The following is a 19,279-nucleotide window of genomic DNA, read 5'->3' on the forward strand; positions in this document are numbered from 1 at the left end:
CATACAACAATCAGTTGTAAAGTGAAGGTGAAAGGAAAAAGGTGCCATCGTTTTGAAATAAATATCTGCTGGAAGAATAAATTATTACAAGAGTGTGAAAGTTGTCATGTTTCCCCAGTGTAGCATTTTCCATTTAGAAAATTCCTTGTTATTGTCAACTTCCAGAAAGCCTTGATATTAATTAAAACAATCAGACCTGTGGCCTGGGAACTAGTGAAGTCACCATTTGCTAATTTAGTGACCACTGCCTTGTCACCTTGGTGGACAATTGCTGCCTGTTTGTCACCAGTAATTTTCTATTATGCATACACCTACACTCACAGTGTATGTGTATATATTATACAATAAATGCCTATTTATAGCTATATATTTATTGATAACTACTTTTTACTATGTAAACACTTGAAATATTGCATTTCACATGTTCAGTTCCTAATTCACTATCCCTATCCTAACTTGTTTTTAAACAGACATCAGAAAATGTCTGCAGCTTTCACACACAGATATTTACTCTACATTGACCTGCAATTCCACTGCTGGGTAGGAAACTCCACCCTTCACCACTGGGAAATCAGAGATATGCCTCAGATTATCATAATGTGGTAGAAACATCCGCCTACTTGTCTTAATTGATCCGCGCCTTATGGTCTGAGCTTTCAGTTTAATGAGCTCTATCCAGCTGTTGCATCTGTCTGCAAAGGAACTGTAATCAATTGACGTTGCTGAAAACACAGACAGAAAAACAAAAGAAAAATAACAAAGAAAAAATATGGATGATGTCTCTTGCTCATCTCAATGCTCCTTCTGATGAAGCAATTATTTGGGTTTGAGAAAGGACTTAACATCCTTTCCACATCTGTTTAAAGGAAGTTTCAGTATTGGTTTGGAAACTCGTTTTCCAAAACAGTGTACTAGGTTCTGGTGATGTGAACCAAGCTGTGAACTAAGTGCATGACTGGCTTTCATCACTGGAAAAACAAATGAAATCATTAACACTTTATTCTAGCTTTTAAAAATCTGCTGTTAATTCACTACTTCTGTTACCTTAAAGTTATTTTGGCACTGTTTAATCTTAATTTGTATTCCGATTTTTTCACAAGGAGCTTCATGTCATGAACTAAAGTTCCTGGATGTCATTACTGATCACATGCCATAACTTTAACCTGAAAAGTAGTTTTGGGTTAAGGGAAGAGTCATGAGCTGAAACAAACTGTTAATTTTTAAATGAAAAAGTATTTTTTTTGAAACGCTGTTCCCACACCTCCTGCCAAAAAGCAATTATCTTTACAATGCAAACTAAAGGGCTGTTTTGGTTGGTTTACAAGAACTCAAAACTGGTCTTAAGAACAATTTCTAAGTATCCAAGAGCCCTTTAGTAACTGATCATTAGCTTATTACCCTCTAAAACCTCAAAGGAATACAAATTAAAATTAAAGTAAAACAAAGGGTTAAACAGCCAAAAGTACTTTGTCTAGAAACTATCTTTGGCAGATATTGTGATAAACAGACTGTTATTGCTAATGTTACTACCTTTCTTTTGTAATTTCTTAAAAATATATTCTAATATTAATAAGCCACATCAGAGCATGCATTCCTAGGCAATTAGTAAACACTTCCTGGATGGAAGAAGGAACACCTGAAGTGTGCATCAATAGTCCAAGATTGCTCACCCTGTTGTGGCTTAGGGCTAAATTAAGCAAACTCACCTCTCTGTGCAGCTGGTATACCTGTGTGGGAACTTGCACTCTCCAGGACCTCTAATAAGACAAAATGAATTTCACTTAGGTAATGTATGAACAACATTAACTAGGTAAATATGCAGTTGAAAGGATCATTTTTCTTCTTCTAAAGGGACTTCCTATATTACACTGACAGAAAATAAAATCTACTGGTACTTTAAGGTTTCATTACAAACATGACCCTCATACATAATTTATACCACTATGTGGATTAGATGAATGCACTTTGGGAGCACACTGTAAACCAATACAAAACCATTATCTTTATTATTACATCTGTGCCCTATGATATAAATAGTAGTTACCACTTAGAATTCAAAAGTTGAATTCATTTATAGAAGCGTGTTTTGAAAAACAGATGAAAAAAGAATAATCTAATTATGGATGAATAAAACTATGAAAATAGTAGAGAATGATTTAGGAAGAGACACTGAATTAACTTATCTGTTGTTTGAATATAAAAACAGCTAGAAAGAAATATAGCAGTCTACATATGCAAAGAAGCAGTTTAATAATCAACCTAATTTGATGTCTATATGCACAAAGAATATACTTACAAAGGAACTAAGTATAGAGGAGAGAGCAAAATTCAAATTCACAGAATCATAGAAAAGTAGGGTTGGAATGGACCTCAGAAGATGGTTTAGTCCAATCCCCTGCTCAAGGCAGGATCACCTCTTTGTATGTCTAACCTATTCTTAAAACAGCACAAATGGTTCTCTTGCACAGCTACCAAACACATGGCCCCAGTACACCAAGAACACCCTAACTTGACAACACTAAGGCAGGGAGACAAGGGCACTGTCAATGTTCTGCCACTACAAGGACAGGAAGTTAACTGTTAATATACTCAAGAAAGTCAAGGCAGAGGATCACTGCCCCTGCTGCAGAAGCAGGAACACCCCCCACCCCATACTCCACACCAATCTGACTGTGGGATAAAATTCCTTCCTAATCCCAAATGTAGAGATCAGTGTGATCTGAGCAGAGAAGGAAGATCCTCTAGCTTAGTTGCGCTCAACATTTTTTATACTGCAGACTGGCAAACTAATTCAAAGAATTTCGGTGGACCAGGTAGAGAAACAATCTGATTTATATATTTAAATTTAATTTGTATGGGGTGGGGGAGGGGGTTGCGAGGATTGGATCGGGTTGGAGCACTGTAGCTGCCAGCACCAGGGAAGTAGGTCTGTGTGAAGTTTTGGTCACTGATTTGACTCGGCCCAATTCGGCGGCTGAATCTCTGAATCCAAATTGAATCAGAAGACCCTTTAATCTCTCTGAATCGAATCTGAACCCTCCAAATTGATATGGAGAGATTCAGAAAGATTCGATGATTCAGACATGGACACAGCTTTAAAATGGTTTTTCTATATACCTCAAGGTACCAAGCGGCTCATAAATGCTGCGATGGTGGGGTACCTGAACTGGGGAAGGAAATTTATCACCCTTTCTAGGGACTCAACTGTGGCTATGCTTCACACCACAATCTACCTCCAACTTGTAAGTGTTCTATCCCTAAAGCAGACTGGAAGGCAATGACACTGAGAATCATATATCTGCCTTTCAGTTTGCTCACTGCTCCTAAGAAAATAGTACCTCAATGCATATTTATACCTAACGTACCATAATTTCCACAGCCACCTCCTAAGGCATGCACTTAGCACCTTAATAGTGAACAGGTCAGGCTGGGGTTAATTTTTAGCTCAATGACGACTGCTCTTCTTCCCATACCGATACCCATGATCTTGGTATGCAGTACAAACAAGAAAGTGAACAGTTTTTGCTCTTTTACTTCACCATACGACTGTAAAAACTGGGGCAGAAGGTCATCATAAACATTTAAATTGTTATTCTAAAGAAACACAAACAGATTACTGTCCGTCTTGTCTTCCTCTTAAATCTCAAACTTATGACTTGTACACTTTTTGCCACAATAAAGCCTAGACCCTTATAGGTGGTTGTAGTTTAGACTGATCACAGCAAATTGAGAGCACTGAAATATCTATTCCAAATAAGTTTGCTGTTAGACTTGTCCAAGTTAAATAACTGCAAGCAGCTTTCCTCATTACTGCAACAGAGGAACAAACATCATACATCACGCACTCTTGTTTTACAGACAGACATATCTGAGAGATGTCAGCTGTACAAAGTACTGGAGGAAGATCTAAACAAGCAGAGGAACCTAATCAGTTTTAGTGAATGTCACCACAGGTCTTGATATACCATGTAGTGGTGGAACATGCATCATCTCGTGGAGAATGTATGCCCCACAGGATAAAAACAGAGACAAAATGGGAGGAGTTTTAACATTCCCAAGCAAAATCCCATGTCCATCCAAGAAGAGTGCCTGTGGGCAGCAAGTGAAACCAGGTTGGGTTAAGTCACAAGTTATCTCAGTTTCTACCAAGATGGAGAAATTGATAAGAGCAAGTCAAAAGGGAAGAGAAGCATTTTTAAATATTCAACGTAATTTTTTTGTACTTTAAAAGATTAGAAATATCTTGAAAGTTTTACACAGAATCAGTGGGGCTGGTAATATTTGTCTTCTAATTTCCCTAGATTAAACACAGCTAATTCTTTCAGCAGGTGCTGATGGAAACTCCACTCATTTCCTTTGCTTCACTCCCTGATGGCAAATGTTTCAGTAATCTTGATGACTTTTTGGAGGCACTGACCACTCATAATGAATCATTCCGCATTCCCCTGATTAACATGACATTTCCAAACAAGTATAAATTCAGTGGGGCTCTAAGGCTGAATTTGGATACTAATGCAAGTTCAATCTAGAAAAGAAAGCTCTACAAGATATACACCAATAGGTAACTGATAACCATGCCGAGCCCCTATTACAAAGTGATAACCAAACTTAAGGAGCAAAACTTGACAAAATTTCTATAAATACTTCAGAATGGTCAGTGTTCTTTATTACTAACAGCGCTAAGGTTTAAACCAGCCGACATGTTTACTTTGAAGTAAATTACTTGTACTCTGGGCTAAAAGTGGGAGAGATACACAGCAAAGATTTTCACTATCTTAAGTCAGCCCTTAGAAAATGGGAAGAAATTATACACTGGCTTAACTTACACCAGTGACTACTTGTGGATCTGCTTCCCTAGTCAACTGTGAAGTAGCCATTTGCTCAATGCAAACTTAATCTACTGGCTAAGTGTTGTAAGACTGCATATTATGGGCAACCAACTTAAAAGGTGGTCATTTGTCCACCCTTCAGGGTAGATTACTTTGTACAAATCATGTGATCTATCCACAGCCCCAGTGAACCTGAGCAGGAAGGGTGCTCTATGACCATAAAGCAAAACTATCAGGACCTATCTGTCCATGAGACAACATACTGATGCCTCAAAATAAAAACATTAAAAAACCCAACTTAAGAACTGGGGAATTTTCTGCTTGACTTGTGTAGAAGGGCACAAGTGTAAATACCGTGCATAAAACGTATCTTCTAAAAATGATCTCACTATAAAGAATAGATGTCAGATTGAATACTGCTGCCTTGTGGAACTTCCAGAGGGAAATAGCTCAGAAAATTTCAATGGCATGATAAAAGTAGCTTGATTCAACAGTCTCTTGTGATAAGGATATTTTCTTTGCTTAGTGAAGAATCTCTGAAATTGCTACCAACTGAGAAAGTTACTGACAGGGCCATAATGACTTTGGCTATGTGGGCCTCCTTGGTCTTTCCATCATTGTAGATTGAAAATGAGATGTACTGTAAACTTTCATATGATAGTGAGATCAGCTGGTATTTATTAGTTAAGGCAGAACTGTCTTTTTAAATAACAGTGGAGTAATTTGCTAAAAAACAAAAGTCAAATCTTAGCTAGTAGCCCCTGCAGCCTAAAAATATTAGATCTTGTTCTCCAGGCTGAGGGTAGTAATGACTGTGCTTCGTACCAAGTTCAAGACATCATTCTCTCCTTACGAAAAGTAAAGAAGTGTTTTGACAAGGAAATGTTAAGCTTATTTGAAGATCAAGATGAAAATGTTAACTTGAAGTCAGAGATGGTCAATTACAGTAGCGTTTAAAAAATATATTTAAAAACTTAAAATACAACAAAGCTTGAAAACTACCACTTGGGAACAACATCCATTAAATGTTCTCAATAAACAATTCTCAATATTAATTTGTAGAACCCAGCCTTAAATTTGCTATGAAGCTAGCTACACATCTGGGGATGAATATAGTTCAAAATATTATAACAATTTCCAAAACTCATCACTATATTCCACAGCACTCTCAAGAGGACTCAGACTAGCTGAATCCTTCCAGTGAGGTTTGTTACTAAAATTATCTCACTTGGTTGGCATGGTCTCGGATTAAAGCAGGGGTGGGCAATTATTTTGGGCAGAGGGCTGCTTACTGAGTTTTGGCAACCCATCGAGGGCTGAATGACAGGCAGCCAGGGGCACATAAATATTAATTTTCTAAATTTTTTAGGGGCCCTGCGGGCCGGATAGAATGGCCTGGTGGGCTACATTCAGCCCCCGGGCCGTATTTTGCCCACCCCTGAATTAAAGAGTGGAAATACAACATAGGGGTCAGCCACGTACTCAGCCCAAGAGGTGGGTCAGATAGAAAAGTTGGAACCTAATTCACCCCGTCTCCTTTCAACTGCTACAGCAGCCCTGGCATTCTAGTTATTCCTAGTATGGAGTATTGCTATATAACAAAAGTAGCAGTGCAAGCAAAAGCAAAAAAATGATGATCTGCAACTGTTAGCCCAGCTAAACCGAGAAAGAATTTAATTGGACAGGGGGAAAAAAGGCATTTTATCCATCTCAAAAACCTTTTCTCTGAAACACATCAAAGGATTGCTGCAGGAGACTTAACAAAGTTGGCAAAAAACTCTCGGAACTAGAAATGCTGGGTATCTACATATATAGGTACCTGTCGGTTCACTTATAAAGTCACTTATATTTAGAAACTTCTGAAAACTTAATTGCTCTCTGTGGCAAAGTGGGAACTCCCCAACCAGCCACAGTGCTAGTCTCCCACCTGCCTATAGGCACGCCTCCCACCTCTATCGCCTACCATGCCTTGCTGTTTAAAAATTAAGTTCTTAATTAGGCAGGAGGCTGACCTTCGTACGCCCTGTTCTCCTGGGCCTACGTATGGAGCTCCAACCACCCCTGTACTGCATCCCAAGCCTTGCAGATGTTCCTAAGAGCTGAGCTCTGCTCTAGCCTGAGGCCAGGCTCAACTCATCCCAGTGTTAGGCCTCTCGCTTTCTGCCCTATTACGGGCCACACTCATACCGCCTCCCCTCTCACTGAGGCCTCTCTCACTCCACCACCTCTCACATGGTCTCTCATACTGTCCCCTTGCAGGGCCACTCTCATACTGCCCCTCCTCTTCCTGGGGCCACACTCACCCAGCCCTTGCCCAAGGAGTTCTGGGGCTTGTTTCCCTGCACTCCCTGGCCAGCAAGTGGCAGCCTCTTGGGCCTCTCCTGTGACCCTTATCCAAGTGAGCGCTGGGTGGCTAGCAGAACACTGGTGTGACTCTGCCATTAGTCCCTCACGGGGTCGCTCACCCAGCTGCTCTGAATTAGGGGCTCCTGACTTGCCCCATTGTTTACTTGTGGCACTTCCTCAGCCGCCCCACCCAATCAGCCTCTGGCCCACCTGCGGCCTCAAGCACCCTAAGGCTTACCTGGACCTAAATTGGCCCCCAATACTAGCAGAGCCCACCCTCCAGCCCCCTGCTCACCGGGGCCCCTTTCATGCCTCTTCCTTACAGGGCCTCAGTGCAGTCCCCCCTGTTCGCAGGGCCTTACTACTCGCTGCCCTTGGTATCCACATATAACCATATCCTGGCCCCTCACTCATACTGGGCTCCTTGCTCCACACACACATATACAGTCGGGGAGCCTAGCCTGAGGTTTAGACACCCCTACTCACCTTTCACCAGAGTGGTAACTGGCCTGGCATTTCTAGGGGACAGTTCTGCCATGAACAGCCCCACCAGGCCACCTATCCTCGGCAGGGTGCAGTTTTAGGTCATGCCCAGGACCAAGAGCCACCTAACCAAGCTCATGTGCTCTTGCCCTTACCTCCTAGTGTTATTGGAGCAGCCACTCCACTGGTAGATGTTGTCTCCCCGGTGCCAGGCAGCAGAGTGCTGCCTCCAGCTCTGCTAGCCTGAATCTTAAAATGTCTGCTCATTAGAGCTGGGCCTCACCTGCCAGGTTGCCTCTTTAGGCTCTTAAAGTGAGCACACACCTTCCCCCTTTAGAACAGTTCCTGAGGAAGGTTCCCCCCTGCTGCTCTGCCAAAGCAGGCTCACCTCAGAGCCTGTTAAAGCCTCTGAGTGGCGAGCACCCCCTAAAGGTGCTCTACCACACTCTAGTTTGATCTCATTGTACTAGTATTCAGATTGATACATTCAAGACACATGCCCGCCACTCTGTTTTTAGAGAATTGAAAGGAACAAGAATGAAAGAGAAGAGGACTAGCTCCCCACTTAGGCTCATACACTTTTCTCAATGTATTCTGTACTTTTCGTCAAGATTATCTCTAGTGTTTTCTAAGACATTCCATTAGATTTTGTGTTACAAGTAATATGGTCAAAACAATACAAGCACAACCCTTAAACAGGCTTGCAAAATTAGCAGCCTCAGAATACCTTGCCTATACCACCTGTTACCCCAACACTGCAGGCAGTGTACTCTTTCAAGTTGGTTCATCTCCAGTGAATTTTCCTACAGACCCTCTCTATTAACCAAAAGAATTCTTCTTTTCTTTATTTCCCCATTTTCTCTCTCTTTTATTGGTACAGATGGGCCTTCTCACCCCAGAGATTAAAACTGTAGTTTTAAAAATATACTTTTAGGACAAGCTATTACACTACTCTTCTATATTGCCAATAGAATTTCCTGTTCAACCTCCTGCCTACGAATCAAGGACTAGCAATAGAATGCAGAAATATTTAACTCAGCTGTAGCCAACCTTGCCATCTAAAGAATTGTAGATCAGTACTTTACGAGAAACTGGCACACATCCAATACTTCTCAACAGATATCAGATATTTATCTCACTTTTCCTTCACTTGAGAACACAAGTGCTCTTTGCCAATTATAACAGACTTCACAAAATATTCTAGAAGAAAGGCTCACTTAGCTGGACTGACTGTAGAAATCAGCAAAAAGCAGTCTAGCAAGTAACTGCAAATTACAGATATGATGTTGGAAACATCATATTTTCAGCCCTTCTCTCTCCCAGTATCTATAATTTACACAGGAAAGTTAGAACTGTTATTTACTACAAGATTTCCAAAGCCAAGATGTTCAAATATCATAATACTTTAAAAATGCAATAGATTTTTTTTTGCTGAGTGAAGCTACTCAACCAGATGAAATTTGTCTGCTTGCTTTTAGTACAAGAACTTTGAACCATCACACAAAGTCAACTCAAATTTCAGGGAATGTTCATTTTATAAGCACAATACTACTGGTTGGATGAGAAACTGTCTTGTCTACTTTTGTAGTTTTAACCATATTCTAACTCTAATTTAACTAAACTTATTGGTGACAGCCTTTCAGCAAGGGATAATTTTCATAGTATAGGAAAACCTTATCAAGGCTGGTCTAGAGGTACTATAGAAAACAACAATCTTAAATAAGCCTACTACAAATAACACAAATGCAGGAACAAGTAGATCCAAAAATTATTTTATTTTTATCCATCACAGCTCTCCTCTTTCCTGCCTTATAGCAGTAGTAGTCATAAAAAAATAAAAGTAAACTGAAATCCTAATGTATTTAATGTCATTTACTTATGAACACTGTGTTGTTTTTAACCCCCAGCCACTGCATGCACACACAGTCCTGGCTGGGGAAAGCCCAGACCCAACATGTCTTTGACAGGCCTGAGGCTTGCTCATGGTTGCAATGGAATTATAAGGCTCCAGGTGAGCTCAGCTTGGCTGCTTGGGATGCCAGCTTTTGGGCTGAAAAATCCGTCATCAGGCTGAGGAAGCACCTGCAGTGTTCCTGGACGAAAGGAATAGTAAAGAAGCCAGAGGCTGGCCTGGCCCGCAATGCAGGCAAGAAAACCAGTCAGTGAAAATGGAAGTGGAGGCATCAGGGGGTGAAAGAGACAAGCTGGAGTAGTGGGGAAGGGTGATGTAGCAGGTAAATGTGGAGAGGTACCTGGGGAGTCAGAGGTCTGCCAGGTTGTAGTGTGTCATAAATCCCATATCTATATTGAGTCCATGAGTTTCTGTACCTAGGAGGCTGATGAAGTGAAGATCATAGTCCCGGCTGTGAAAAATGGTTTGTAAATTCCCTTTGAGGAGAGGCCCAGAGACTGGAAACAGAGTGGGGTTTTTTGTGAGAAATGTGCCCCCACAAGTAGTTGGGTATTCTTGTCTTTGATAGATTCTAATGTGCAGTTTGTGGGAGTACTGGAGATATGTTGGCAGGTTTTGTGTTTTGAGCTGTAGGCTTCTGGTGATGAGGTTAGCGAGGTTTGGTGCTTGTTTGAATTTACAAACCACTTTTCACAGCTGGTCCTATGAACTTCACTTCATCAACCTCCTAAATACAGAAACTCAAGGACTCAATTTAGACATTGGATTTATGACACACTACAACCTGCCAGACATCTGACTCACCAGGTACCTCTCCATTTTTACCTGCTACGTTCCTCTTCCCCCCCTACCCCAGCCCGTCTCTCTCACCCCCTGATGCCTCCATTTCTGTTTTCACTGACTGGCTTTCTTGCATGCATTGCATGCCAGCCTCTGGCTTCTTTACTAATCCTTCCATCTAAGAAGAACACACAGACGCACCAACTGTGGGTGCTTCCTCAGCCCAAGGAAGGGTTTTTCAATTCGAAACCTTGCTAGGACATATTTCTCTAACTATTCAGTTGGTCTACTAAATGATACCAGATTGATCCAAATAACCTTGTCTGCCAGTGCCATGTCCTTAGACCAACATCCCCAGCACCTGTCCCCGGGTCAGTTGACCAGAAAGACGCAGGGCCCTGGGCACATCTAAGCCCCAGGGCTGGGGCTGGCAGGGAGAGTGCTCTGGCAGCTGCTGGAGAAGAAGCTCCTGCAGGAAAGGAAAGAAAGGCTCTGTCACAGTTTGACTGCCTGAGATGCTGCTGGTGCTACTGTGCTGCAGTGCACTGCTTACCTGTTGTTATTTGAAGTGGTGGACTGGACTGAGGCTGTAGGGGAGGAGGAGACCTCACAGGGGCACACTACTATGTTGTGTAGAGGCCCCAGCACCAGTGAGGGTGTGCCTTAACACATACACTCACTGTCACCCATGGTCACAAGTTTTGCTTGTCAGTAGCCTGAGGTGCCGTTTCCCAGAAACCCCTGCACCTATCTCCTTGAAACTTGGCAAGCCTCATACCCTCAGAAGGGGCTACCATGCCTTCTGTTTTCATCCAAATCTGCCCTAACACACACACACACACACACACACACACACACAGACACACACACACAACACGAGTTTTGTTTTCAAGATTCTGAGGTGCAGTTACCCAGAAGCCCCAGCACCTATCTCTTTAAAACTTGTCAGGCTTCATGCCCTCAGAAGGGGCTACCATCCCAGCAATTTTTTGTCTGAATCAGCCAAAAAATGACAAAGTTATAGGTATTTCAGAGATTCCCCATTATAGTCTATGGCTGAATCTCTCTGAATCGGCACCAAATCCGAATTGAATACTTCCCTATTTGCACAGGCCTAGTGTTTGTGCCTGAAAGCTTGTAAAGAACAATTTTTCCAACTATTTATTTGGTCTAATAAAAGATATCACATTTACCCAAGGAGTCAGTGTGCAAGTTGCAACGGTCTAGTTGGTCTACTAAAAGAATTCGCCTCTAGCACACTGACTAATTGTATTCTTAGATCAACATTGCTACAGGCTTTATCCTTGATACATTTGATACGTTAACCCAAAGAACCTTGTCTGCAAGAAGTGATGAATGCCTTCTTTTTTCATGGTCTTCTATAGGTCCTAGACATCATGCACAGAACTGAAGCAGCAGCTCCCACAACCTCTTTCTTAGCTTGGTGCTTCAAACAACTTTCCCTCATTCCATTTCCAGGTTTCCTTTGCACCTACCTGCATAGGAAGTTACAGGGAAGGAGGAATATGGCTAAGAGAGCTAGGAAAAAGTCCAAGAAATGGAGAGGGCTGGCTTCTCTATACAGTTGCTGCTGCTTTTCAGACCTGTGCTGGGGCCTCTGAGAAAATGCTAACTTTTCATTTGCATGATCTTTGGTTTTACTTTACAAAGAACAGATCCAAGTAGTAAGTATTCAGACAGATTCTCAAGTTGAATTCAGCTCTTTATTGCTCTGAGATAATAGTAATAATATATACTTTTTTGTTGGAAAAACTTTAAAATCAGATATAAAAAATATCTATCAGCCTTTGTAGACTTATGATGTAGGGATGATAAAAAAAAAATCACCATTTATTCACTTACGATTAATATACCAAAAATATTTTGTAAGTATGCTAAATCCAATTTAAAATATGGGAGATCAAAGTAGGTAATATATTACTGAATTAGTTATACAGTTACTTTGAAGTCTCAGCACCTGTGTGTAAAAAGACAAAAGATTAAATCAATGGCTGGCCAGAAGTTTTAAGTGGTGTAGTGTACAACTGAATCAATGAGAAGAACACTTAGAACTAAGTGATTTAGTTACATATGGAGTAGATTACCCTGTAGTGGCCAGAAGCTATTATGCAAGCAGAGTGCTCCAATATTAAGCAAGTAATAGATATTACACTTACTAATACAGAGATCTCAATGAAATCTTTACTAAAAAGAAATTAGAGATGCCATGATACTTAATTTAATGGAGAAATAAGAGCCAACCAATTATCAAAAGAACACAATTTGGTTGTAGGACAGGTTGTTTCTTGCTCCCACACAAGTCTCAGGAAATATCGTTCCTTCAGTCTAATGAAGGTTGGGGAGACTATCATAAAGACAAAAGAGGAGAGACACCCCTCTGCCCGGAAATGATGAAGGGAACTTAATTATGCTTTTCCCTCCTATTATTATTATTTTTATTATTTTCATAACTGGTTAATCTATTGAAGACTTACTCTGAGGGCCAGGCTATAACTAGTGTACAGTATTGACTGATAGATCCTAGGGATGTAAATATTATTTAAAAAAATATTCGTTTAACCTCCTCTAATTATATCAGTTAAATGACTAACCAATAACACAGCTGCTGCTGGGAGCAACTCCAGGCTCCTGGGGCCATCTGACTGGGGGAGTGGGGGGCAGGAGGGAGAGGAGGCCAGTCCAATCAGACAACATAGCCTACATGAAGGCCCTCTGGGAGGGAGGGAGCACATCTGAATGAGCAGCTAACTGCTTAACTGATGAGTCTCTAAGCTGCTCCCTGTTTTCCTCTTAGACTATGGGTACTAGTTCCCCTCACCCTTCCTGCTCGCCCTGTTGCCTTCCGATTTCTGATGGGGCACTGCGCAGCTTCCCTTACCCTCTTCCCCTGCTAGACTGCACCTGACCCTAGCTGAAGGATAACCAGTAAGCTAACTGGTTATCACTGCACTTATCAGTTAAATTATTAACCTTTCAAATCCCTAATGAACCCCAGACCACTTGGGAAGCTAAATGCAAGCAGTCCAATAAACAAACAACAAAAACAGACAAATGGTTTAGGAGTAACCATACTATGTGAAAGTCAATTTTTTGATACCACATATACCACATATAAGAATACTGGATATATGCATTGTTTGCTTAATTATGTAATACAATGCTAGTCCCACCTTTTAAACTACTATTTAGATTTGAGATTCTAAAAAATACCAGCTTTCTGCATGAGCTAAGTGCATCAATTGCTTAAGTGCACAGGAACTTGTTGGTCCCACTATCAGATTTATAATGTAACTGAGCTCCATTTACCATATTTACTTGCAGGCCACATGTACCTTCCCCCAAAAATTAGCCCTCTAAAATTACAGTGCCTGTCTTAAATAGGTGGGCTGATTTTTATTTGCTGGGATAGAAACACGGATGAATAGCAGAGCAATCTGCTTAATTCTGGCTACCAAGATGGCTGCCACTTGCTTCTGGCTCCAATAAGCAGACAAGGTGGAGTCCTGTGTTGACGCTGTCACAGCCATAGCTATTGGTTGAGCATTGTAGTTTGTGCCTGAAACTGAGCGGGCTCAGTGCAAGTAGGCTGCTGCATGCAGTCTATAGTATGTCAGTGAGGCTTATAGTATATACGTAGTACTTTACTATTTGCAGGAACTTCTATAAAGAACTAATTAAAATAAAGAAACCTTTGTTACTGCCCTTGTAAGGGTCTTAGGCCTAGCCTTGTTACCGTCCTGCTGCACTAGAAAGTTCCTGCTGCCTCACCCAGACCCTCTTCTGGGATGCCACACTTCCTAGACACAGTTTTTCCAGTCTATTACACAAGTCAGTCAAGCATTTGGAAGAATTTTTTTTCTATGTTCTGCCTTCCAAAAACATGCCTTATTGGGTGACATGACTTATTAGAGGGGGAGAGGGGTGAGACATGAAAATATGGTAACTGTATAATTAATTGAATTGATTGGGACCTGTCACTGTCTAGGCTGCTATTAGACGAAGGTAACAAGTCGTAAGTGGGAAAAAGTTTGGCTCACATTATTCCTGCAGTTAATGAAAATGGCTTACAATAAGCCATTTTCTGTTCTGAGCACCTAAATAAGGTTCATGGTACTTTTATTAAAAAGAAAAAATAGATTTTGTACAGAGGTTATGCATATTAAAGATCTTCCATAGGCACCAATTAAGAAATTAAACAATATAGGCGTAAGGAATAAAAATTAAAAACTATTATCATATCATACATTCTATAAATCTGAATGAATGCGGTTGAACAAATCCAGTTCCTTTCTAACATATTTGACGGTAGGCAACAGGTAGGTGAAGGAGTTCTTCAAATCGCCTAGAAAAAAGTATACCATGATAAACAAATAATTGTCTATATCTATTTAAATTTCCTCCATCCCAAGGCGTGTGGGGCCAGATTTTCAGCTAACACACATGGAAGTCCATGTGCCTAGACTTATAACAGCTGACAATACGGCCTTTCAGCATACTTTACACAGAGGAACTGCTTTACTTGGCATTGAAATGCAGCTATAACTGGAGCTTCAGCAGCTTAGAGCAACTGTACAAAACAATTCAACAGCCATCAGTAATAGCTCCTTTCACTTGCTCCATCTAAAGTAGTGAACTCCATTAAGAAAATTGTACAAGGGAAACTAAATGCTCTTTTACTCAACCGAGTAAGAGTTCAAAGTCCACCAGAGAAAACAATTTTTTCTATGCATGAGACAAATCCAACTATCATTATTGTAATTATGACTGATATTTGAGCCTGATGCAATGGGCAGTCATTTTACACAAGATACCTGTGGAAGCAACACTACATGGGACACAACTACAGATATCCAGCAACAATGAACCATATTATGATGATCTATGTATAATAAAGAAAATGGAAAAGATGGTAAGTAAAAAGACAGGAAAGCTGGGGAAGAGGGATGGGAGAGAAAAGAGTGCTAGGCTGTCCTCTTTCTGAAGCTTGAGAAATCTGACTGAAGGTACATTTGGAGTATCACTGGATATCAAAAATGACTCCGAGTTCCTTTCATGAGAATGTAATTCAACAACAGTAAGGGTGAGTAACTAGAAAATCAAAGACCAGATTTTTCTTTTCATTTAACCAACCTTTAGCTGGTGAGAATGGTTGAGAAGCAAGAGGATCAGAGCAAAGTTCTAATGGAAACTGTAGCTGCTCTTCATTGTCCGTAGAGGCTTAAACAAAAAAACCCAAAATATACAAACACATTAAACAGATAATTAAAAAAAAAAAAAAGTCTTGCCCATATAAATACGAACTACAGATGTAATGGAGTAAGAACTGACCAGAGTACATTTACTCAACATGAACACATCACAATGTATGCTGTGTGTAGATAAACAGTTAGATGTTTGCTAATACAGCTGCAAAATGCCTGAATAATGTAGAATCTGAATTCTACTCAACAGGGCTTGATTTAAAAGTATTTTAGAGAAAAGACCTTTAAACCAACCTCTGCATTTTAGGTCTCCCTCAACTTAGTTAACAACCCAAGGTAAATTTCCCATCTATTTTTCTACAACATATCCTTACTTACCCCAGATTTAACATGTGAAAGAAGGGGGGCTGATCAGCTTGGATACTTAAGTCTACTATCCACATGCAGCAAATATTAGATGTAGAAGCAAGCCTCATGAGTGAGGTTAATGTATGGCTGAGAAGAGCCATTTACAGGGTTGAAGAGACTATTCTATCTTTAAACTGAGTCCATTTATTTATTTTGTTGATAGGGAGACAAGTATAGCAATTATCCTTCAATACTAGAAGCCAGACTGCATATATCATGATATTTCACAGAAGCTCGAGGAACCCTGAGAAGGAAATGGCTTTCTATTATTATTGAACTATATTAGTGTTAGAAACATATTGCTTTGTAGCTCAGTATCAATTGCCAAATTATGAGAATAAGCACAAACATTCTGTGACAATTACAATCTGTTGTTCAAAATATAGTGAAAGCAGAAAAATGTGAGAGCCTACAGGGTATAGTTATACTATTCATACTTTAGATTTAATTAAAAAAGTATCAGAAAAACTGACACGTTGAATATAAAAAGGCAAGAATTCTGTTTCACATCATACTAATCCTGTTGGTTATAAGGAGTTCTCCAATGAAGATCTAGGTTGTTTAACTGAAATTAAAAAGTAATATAATTTGCTGCATAAAGTAAATTTCTTTCCAAGAGAAATTATTATAAAAATTGATTAACCTGAAATCCCTCAAAATGTTTACCTCTCTGCAATGATTTTTCTGCAGGGACTTTGCTGGTTTGTAAAGCTTGATTTTTGTCAAATGTTATTGCAACTGCTGTGACAGCGACCTGCAATCATAAACACATAGCACACAGGTTTAATGTAAAATCTCTCTTGCACTGTCTTCCAAAATGTTGTAAGGATTAAGGTTCTACACTGGGGAAAATTTAATACCATGTAGATACTAAGAGTATATTCTGATTTTTCTTCTTTCAGTACGTACATTCTTTATAAAACTGTACTCTAAGGTATGGGAAGGCAACCGCTGGCATGTGTGGCACACAAAGGCATTTTGCTTGGCACTCAAATCTCAGGGAAGGGGCTGGCACTTTGCCCAAAAACACTGCCAACCCCTATTCTCCCGGAGCACCTCATGTATCAGTGCTGCCCCTGTGCTTCAAAATGGTGGCGGGGCAATACATGAGACAGGGGAGGCTGCTGGAGCACAGTAACTGCCACGATCCAGCAGGCTTGATTAATTGAGTCTGCTCTCATGTGCTGGAATTATAGCGTGTCAGAGCAGCCTCTAAATTAGAGTAATTTATTAGTTATCAAAATTATAATTAGTGATACAATGATGAAATACAGCAGATAAGCACAACTTTCAACAGAAATGATCATTAGAGAACTGAGATTTATTGTGAAATGCAACCTAACATTATTTTAGGTAAGCTTATGATTTTGTTCACAAAACTTTCTTTAACTAGATTTTTAAAGTATTGTAATAAATCTTTTGCCTTCAAGTTGCAAAAGCATCTTGTAGCATCAGTTAATTAAACTTCATGGTACTTTTAAGATAGGCAAGATACATACACAGAGATCTTTTCACTGACTGGAGAAATTAAGTCACACTTTCTGTTGTCAACAGAAGCTGCAGAACAGTTCATAGCAGCAAAGTACACAATTCTTTCAAAAGCAATGAGGATGTACATTAGATTAATTTACAACAGCATGAAAATTTAGGTAACCATAATGAAGTTATCAGAGTAAGAATTTAGCAAGGACATAGCCCTATTTTTATGGTACACACCATGGGATCTCTCATGGTTTTTAGTTCAGACTTTCAGTTTCTAACCCCGTATGAAAGATGGCATTCCAGCGTCCCCTAAGGCCTCCTTGTACTCTAGTTCTTAAAATCAGAGGAGGAAGAATTACTAAATCAACACAGTTCTTTAACCCTCCATAAACATAATAGTGACTCAGTCTAGCTTAGTTCATTTCACAAGAAATAATGTAATCAGAACAAAAGGCTACAGACATTACAGGCAAACAAACTTAGCTACCTGAATTAATTCATCCTCTGGAAGAGCAACAGTGAAATTTACGTGGCAAAGGCAGCAGGGAATCATGGAACGTAGTTTAAAATATAGACTCTGTTGAATATAAGACACGATTTGTGTTATTCTATATTACTGTTATAGTTATCGCTGATTAATTTTGGAGACAAAAGACAATTCCATTTTTGGAATTAAAAAATCATTTCTCTAATAATTTCTTTTAAAACAATTAGTGAGATATAAACAGTTATGATTAAGTTTAGTGCATTCTGCTGCAACAGTTTTAACACTAGTGCTTCTGTAACAATCTGAGACAAAGAGAAGATTCTTACTTCATGACTCTTGGAAATTGTTAGTATTATATTCAGCATTTTTAATATTTTGAGAAATGCTTACAAATTAGATATTCTAAAATAAACCAAATCTAACTGTATAAAATAATCCTAAACAGACTTCAAAATGTTACACTTAAGTTTACTTGCGTTTAAATGAATTCATCTGCTGTAAAACTGTTTTTTGTATGTCATAAAGTTTCATGATACCACTGTTTAACTAAAAACATATTTCTAAATAGTAGGATTCCTACCTTAAGCAGATTCTCACAGAGATCATTAAAGTTCTTGTTAAGCATTTGATTCGTTAGGGTAATGTTGCTTAATCTGGATACTCTTACCGATGTGAACATCTGAAGCAGAAAGTTACAAGCTTGCCTTAAATTTTCCTCAATTTTACATTTAAATGTTGCAACAGGAATAAAGCAAATGATTATAAACTGATTGCTTGTAGTGATGATTGAGACAAAGAAAGAAAAAACTAAGGCCTATGGCCTAATACTGAAAGTAAGTGCTTAACTTTTATATAAATTTACAAAGTAAAGGAAGTGTCCAGAAAAACTGTTGTAAGTATGTATAAGAATATGAAAAAAAAAAAAAAAAAAAAATCAAGGGCGAAGTAGTGTTGTGGGAGGAGCCATGCTCCACTTCGCATGTACATATAAATAACATGTTCAAATTCATCTGAACTATAAAATCTAAGTTTCATAGATTTCATAGACATTAGGGCTGGAAGGGACCTCGGAAGATCATTGAGTCCAGCCCCCTGCCCAAAGGGCAGGAAGTCAGCTGGGGTCATAGGATCCCAGCAAGATAAGCATCCAGTTTGCTCTTGAAGGTGTTCAATGTAGGCGCTTGAACCACCTCCGGTGGCAGGCTGTTCCAGACCTTGGGGGCTCAGACAGTAAAGAAATTCTTCCTTATGTCCAGCCTGAAACGGTCTTGTAGTAGTTTATGACCATTCGACCTAGTCGTCATCCCTTGGGGCGCTCTGGTGAACAAAC

The 19,279-nt window shown here is 39.7% G+C and overlaps 1 protein-coding gene across 16 annotated transcripts in view; it reads right to left on the reverse strand.

Annotated features, from left to right (window-relative positions):
• The window catches only part of C2CD5 (C2 calcium dependent domain containing 5), a 116,512-nt gene that overhangs the window by 7,290 nt on the left and 89,943 nt on the right, over nucleotides 1–19,279 (reverse strand). For 11 of the 16 annotated variants that reach the window (XM_025208534.1, XM_025208530.1, XM_025208527.1 and 8 more), the window contains 6 exons: nucleotides 18,530–18,628; nucleotides 17,950–18,039; nucleotides 16,647–16,734; nucleotides 15,502–15,588; nucleotides 1,707–1,757; nucleotides 621–722 (listed from right to left, as the gene is read on the reverse strand). In XM_025208534.1, coding sequence (XP_025064319.1) covers nucleotides 621–722; nucleotides 1,707–1,757; nucleotides 15,502–15,588; nucleotides 16,647–16,734; nucleotides 17,950–18,039; nucleotides 18,530–18,628 — 517 coding nt within the window. The remainder of the gene's footprint in view (nucleotides 1–620; nucleotides 723–1,706; nucleotides 1,758–15,501; nucleotides 15,589–16,646; nucleotides 16,735–17,949; nucleotides 18,040–18,529; nucleotides 18,629–19,279) is intronic. The other 5 variants (XM_025208529.1, XM_025208533.1, XM_025208538.1 and 2 more) reach the window with 2 other exon arrangements.

Source organism: Alligator sinensis, unplaced genomic scaffold, assembly GCF_000455745.1.
Source record: "Alligator sinensis unplaced genomic scaffold, ASM45574v1 scaffold517_1, whole genome shotgun sequence".
NCBI lineage: Eukaryota > Metazoa > Chordata > Crocodylia > Alligatoridae > Alligator > Alligator sinensis.